The 6,000-nt window shown below is 48.2% G+C and overlaps 1 protein-coding gene across 1 annotated transcript in view; it reads right to left on the minus strand.

Moving 5' to 3' along the window:
• The window catches only part of PIR (pirin), a 104,100-nt gene extending 98,100 nt beyond the window's left edge, over positions 1-6,000 (minus strand). The window contains exons 1-2 of the mRNA XM_080795638.1: positions 5,584-6,000; positions 4,026-4,149 (exon numbers count right to left, since the gene is read on the minus strand). Of these exons, the coding sequence (XP_080651764.1) occupies positions 4,026-4,121 (96 nt within the window). The 5' untranslated portion in view covers positions 4,122-4,149; positions 5,584-6,000. The remainder of the gene's footprint in view (positions 1-4,025; positions 4,150-5,583) is intronic.

Below are 6,000 nucleotides of genomic sequence, written 5' to 3' on the forward strand. Positions count from 1 at the left end.
TCCCTTCTCTGCGGATTGGAGGGTGAGGGTCTGCCCTTCTGCCATGCTGATGGGAGTGCGGAGCGCTGAAACAGTATGGTGACAACCTAAATGGTCAAAAGTAGGTCCATGACTAAGACAGGAACAGTATGCCGGACACGGGAACATGTCACAGCTACTTAAATGATGCTCGTGAAGGGGCCGCCTGGGTGGCTCAGTCAGTTAAGCATCGGACTCCTGATTTCAGCTCAGGTTGTGATCTCAGGGTCGTGAGACCGAGCCCCCAAGTCGGGCTCCGCACTGGGCGTGGGGCCTGCTTGACATTCTCTCTCCCCCCCTGCCCCTCCTGGCCTCACATGTGTGCGTGCACTCTTTCTTTCTCTCTCTCTCTCAAAAAAAAAAAAAAAATGCACATGAAGAATTTATAATTCCATGGGAAGTGCTTATGTTTACCCTGTTAAATGAAAAAATAAGGACAGAAAATTGTTTAGTTTATATAATCCCCGTGACGTAAAACATACAGCTATAATGGAGAAAAAAGGAAACATTCTCCGTCTTAATCATGATTAAAACGGGGTGACGGCATTAGGAATGATTCCAATCCACATATTTTTCCTTAGGGTAGAGGCATAAATGGGAGACCCTCTGAATCGTAGAATGTGGGGGTCTTTAAAGCACGGGTTTTCAGCCAGGGACTCTTAACTGGGTGCCACGGATAGAATTCAGGGCAGCTATAAATTCGGCTGGGAAAAAAAATTACATCTTGATTTTCACTAACCTCTAACTGAAAATTGTTTTATCATCTGGAATTTTTATTTTTGGTAGTAACATATACATAAGAAAATTTACCATTTTAACTTTTTTTTAAGTAAACACTTCAGTGTCATGAAGTACATTCACACTGGTAAGCAAGCGTCCCCAGCAGCCATCTCCAGGCTGGAATGTAATACTTTATTTTATTTTTTTTAAGATTTTTTTATTTATTTATTTGACAGACAGAGATTACAAGCAGGCAGAGAGGCAGGCAGAGAGAGAGGGGGAAGCAGGCTCCTCACTGAGCAGAGAGCCTGATGCGGGGCTCGATCCCAGGACCCTGAGATCATGACCCGAGCCAAAGGCAGAGGCTTTAACCCACTCAGCCACCCAGGCGCCCCCGGAATGTAATACTTTAACCATGAATGCAGTCAAAGCAGCACAGTAAATCACCAGCACCTGCGACCCTGTCACCACTAGAACCCAAAGCTGTTTCATATAACGTGACAGTTGCTACAGGTATGCTGAACTACTTTTTTAAAGATTTATTTATTTATTGGGGGGCGGGGCTCAACCTCAGGACCCTGAGATCATGACGTGAGCTGAAACCAAAAGTCATATGCTCAACTGACTGAGTCACCTAGGCGCCCCAGTATAGGGAACTATTACTATCCATGTCCCTCGCGGCTTTGAAATTAGGTAGTGATATGACCTGCCACTGAGTCTTCTTACTTAATGCAAATTACTAGATTACAAATTTGTTTTGTAATATTCTGCTCGCCATATTGACATATGTTTTCCTTCGTCATGCTATGTATTTTATTTCACACACTAAAAAAATATGATTCTGGGGCACCTGGGTGGCTCCGTGGGTTAAGCATCTGCCTTCAGCTCAGGTCACGAGCTCATATCCCTCTCCCTCTGCCGCTCCCCTGTTTGTGCTCTCTCACTCTCCCTCTCCATCAAATAAATAAAATCTTTAAAAATATATGTTACTCTGAGAAGAAATGTGTCGGTTTCATCAGACTACAAAAGGGGTTGACAGGACTAAAAATATTTAGAAAGCTTCAGCAGATGTGTCCTGACAGATGGAGTCATTAAAGAATTAGCTACCCTCGACACACAATAATGGCTTTACTAATGGGTGTCCAAATTCCTCATAATTGTTCTTTCAGTGATGTGGCCTAGCAGAATATGATAGCGCATCCATCTCCGTGTCCCCAACACCCACTGTCCATTTAGACCTTAGTATAATCTTGTTTGCGTGTAACCCTTTGGAAAACAATGTCTGATGGACCCCCAATGACATTCACGGGTGAAAACGAAAGAGCATGAGCATGCCAGAGCCGATTTTAGGCAGAAGAACAAACTGACCTCATTTTTAAAAAAGAATCCAGGGACACCCGGGTGGCTCAGTCGCTTAAGACGCTGCCTTTGGCTCAGGTCATGATCTCGGGGTCTTGGGATCGAGTCCCGCATCGGGCTCCTTGCTCGGCAGGGAGCCTGCTTCTCTCTCCGCCTCTGCCTGCTTATGTTCCCTCTCTCTCTCTCTCTCTCTGACAAATAAATAAATAACAAATAAAATCTTTAAAAAAAAGAAAAAAGAATCCATTTCCCTAATATACTTCTTCCTTTATTCAAAAATTTCTGGCGGGGGATGGGGGGAGATGATCAACATCACTAATCACCAGAGAGGGAAATGCAAATCCAAACCACAATGAGAGATCACCTGACACCTGTCAGAATGGCTAGCATCAGAGAGCCAAGAAATAACAAGTGTAGGGAAGGGTGTGGAGGAAAAGGAACCCTTGTGCCCTGTCAGTAGGAATGTAAATTGGCGCAGCCACTATGGAAAACAGTAGGAGGTTCCTCGAAAAATTAACAATAGGACTACCATATGATCCGGCGATCCCACTTCTCGGTGTTCACCCAAAGAAAACAAAAACACTAACTTCCAGAAAGTGATCTGCACCCCCACATTCATTGCAGCATTTTTCCACAATAGCCAAGACATGGAAACCACCCTAACACCCACTGAATGGAAAAAGAAAATATGATATATATGTGTGTATACACACACACACACACACACACACAGAGATATTACTTAGCCATAAAAAATGAGATCTTGTCATGTCTAACAACGTGGGTAGATCTTGAGGGCATTATGCTAAGTGAAATAGAGAAAGCCAAATACCATAGGAGCTCACTTACGTGTGGAATCAAAAAATAAATGAACCAAGCACACAGACACAGAGAACAGCTTCATGGTTGTTGCCAAAGGTGGGGGGGGCGGTGGGAGGTGGGCGAAATATGTTAAGGTGTTCAAAAAGTACACAGTTCCAGTTATAAGTTATGAGATAAGTAAGTCCTGGGGATGTCATGTACAGCATGGTGACTGCAATTAACATCACTGTTCTGCACACTTAGAAGTTGCTAAGAGAGTACATCTGAAAAATTCTCATCACAAGAAAAAAAAGTTGTCTAACTACGTATGGTGACAGATGTTAACTAGACCGATTGTGGTGACTGTTTTGCCATATATACAAATACCAAATCTCTGCGTTCTGTGTTGTTTACCTGAAACTTACAATGTCATAGGTTAGTTATACTGCAATCAAAAAATGTTTTTGGAATCTGGGATGGTGATGAGCGCTATTTTCCGTGGGCTATAACCACCACTTGATACCTTTGTGTACAAAGATGTTCTTTTCTGCAAGTCCCACGTCGTCTGTAATTTTCAAATTAAACTGCTCTTTCATGCTGAAAGAGGTCTAACTAACCTAAAATCATCTATGAGAGAAGCCTTCTCACACCCCCATCCCCACAGGAGGTCCACAGAGTTCGGTCTCTGTGGTTTGTCCACAAACCCAAATCCTTGGCAAGGCTAACCTGCCAAGGGGCAGGGAGACGGGACCCAAACCAAGCCAAGCAGATGCTCTCCCCTGGAAATTTGGAACCGGAACCTAATGTTACTTCTTGGTGCTTTGAATTGCGGGGGAGTCAACTTTGGGGTATAAGGTGGGCATGTTTGGTGATGTGCATGCTCAGGCTGGTGGCGCAACTCAGGGCAGGACGAGCAAATGCGGAGAGGGGTAGAGAGGCTTCAGCTGTACCTTCTGTGCCAGACCTCTGTGCCCAAGTTAGCGAAACCCCCTCAGAGTTCGCCCCTGTGGCCCCCCCCCATAAGGCAGCTCATGATTGCCCCAGGCCCTCTCTTCCCAAGGTAAGCCTCAGTGTCCCACCAGCGCCTTCTGCAGGAAAGCACGAAAACAGCTCCCCAAGCAGCTTACCTCGGGTCTGCCAATGCTTCTGCGGACCCTGGCTCCAACCCCTTCTGACTGCTCCTGGCTGAGCACGGACAGGATCACTTTCTTGGAGGATGCCATGCTGAAGTCTCAAAAGAGTGCTCCTTCGCTGAGGTGTAGAGGTTAGAGGGCCAAAGGCGGGGGTGGGGCGGGGGGCAACAAAAAAGAAAAATCATAAGGAGGGCATATCCGAAGGCCACAAAATAAAGGATATTAAATTCAGACCTGCCCAAAATATTAAGAGCTACAATATATTGGCTGCTTAGTCTGTAGAAGACCTGGGTTAGGAAATTTAAAACAATAATGCTGGTGAACATGTATGAGTACTAAGACATTAGTACCACTAATCATTTGCAATCTCATGCAATCCTACAGCCATCTTTTACAAGGTTTAGCAATAACAGCTCTGCTGGGCACTTACTAACCTCTAATGAGTGCTTTATCTGCTTGCCCCCCCCCTTTTTTTTTGAAGCAGTCTCCACACCCAGTGTGGGGCTGGAACTCGGGACCTCATGGTTAAGAGCTGCGTGCTGGACTGAATGGGCCAGCCAGGCGCCCCTTTATCTGCTTTATCTCATTGCAATTTCTCAACCTCCCCCACCCCTCATTGCTGCCCCAGGAGGTAGGTGCTACCCTGAGGCTGAAAGAGATTTACGTGGTGACTGTGGGAACACGGAGGAAATCCGTGAGGTCTGTGACTCTCACCAGAACACATTTAAGATCTTGTCACTAAAAGGATCTTCGAGGATCACCAAATTCAAAGATCCATTTATCCCTCAAGTTCAGGGCCAACTTGAGCGGCAAGAAATCTTTGAGCTTTGTCAGGAAGTGTTCACGAGCGCAGGAAACAGAAGGAGGAGGTGTTCTTGACACCAATCCTGTATTTGAAGACCAGTCTATACCCCGCCATAGTTATTCAAAAGAGTTTTCTCTCTGGGGGCCAGCAGTTCTACTGAATGGAGTATCCCAGAACAAACACAACACATCTCTCTGCCACTTCAAATGCTTGCGCAGCGTACCGCCAAATCTCTAAAACTCATTTTCAAGCGAAAAACAAGCCATTCCTTCAAAGCTTCCTACTCAAATCAGGAAAGACGCTTTAGCAAGAAGCATAGACCCGAGAGCCCCGGTTTGGATCCCGGCATCACCAGGCACCTGCTGTGTGCCCCGAGGCCACTTCCTAAGCCTCTCTGTGCTTCAGTTTTTCCATCAGTGAACTAGGGGTACTAAGACTGCTTACCTCAAAGGAGTGTGGTCAGCCCTCTAGGAATCCTAGCTGCTGTTAGGCAGAGCACTCCCTTCGGCAACGGCCGGCCCCGTCGGTCAAAATGAGTCCCCCGCCCCCCGGCCCGGGGCAAGCAATCAATCAATCAATACTTATTGGGTGCAGGACAGGCATTCAATCCTCAGAGCGGTACAGAACCGACATCACCTCCCCACAAGCAACCAGGTAGGGCTTTACCCCTACGCGCGCCACTTCTAGGTCCTTCCAAACTCCCGCCCCGTAAATTCTATGCAGGCGAACAACTGACGAGGTGCTTACCGGACCGCAGGGCTTTGCAGACAGGAAAGCCGCCTAGCACTTTTCGCCCAATGTCTGAGTCCTATTTAAGCATCTCCCGTCACCTCCCGGGAGCCTCCCCCGGAATCGCAGGCTTGCTGGGGAAGGCGGGGTCGGCCCCGCGAGCGCAGCACCCCCGCGAGCCTCCGGTCCCCCGCGGAGGCGGCGCGGGGCGCGGGGCGCGGGCACTTAGCGCAGGGCGGGGAGGGTGCCGGGCCGGCCGCCTCACCGTGACTCAGCGTTTCGCCGCCCGCCACCTCCGCGGGGCGGGCGGCGGGACTCTGCGGGTCTGGGGGTGGGGGGCGGGCGTGGGAAACGCTCCGTTATTTCCGGACCGCGGGGCTCCTCTCGCGCCGCGCGCCGCCCCTCCCCTGCCTGCTCTGCTGCCCCGCGACCTCT

The sequence above is a fragment of the Martes martes genome (genome assembly GCF_963455335.1).
Source record: "Martes martes genome assembly, chromosome: X".
Classification (NCBI taxonomy): Eukaryota; Metazoa; Chordata; class Mammalia; order Carnivora; family Mustelidae; genus Martes; species Martes martes.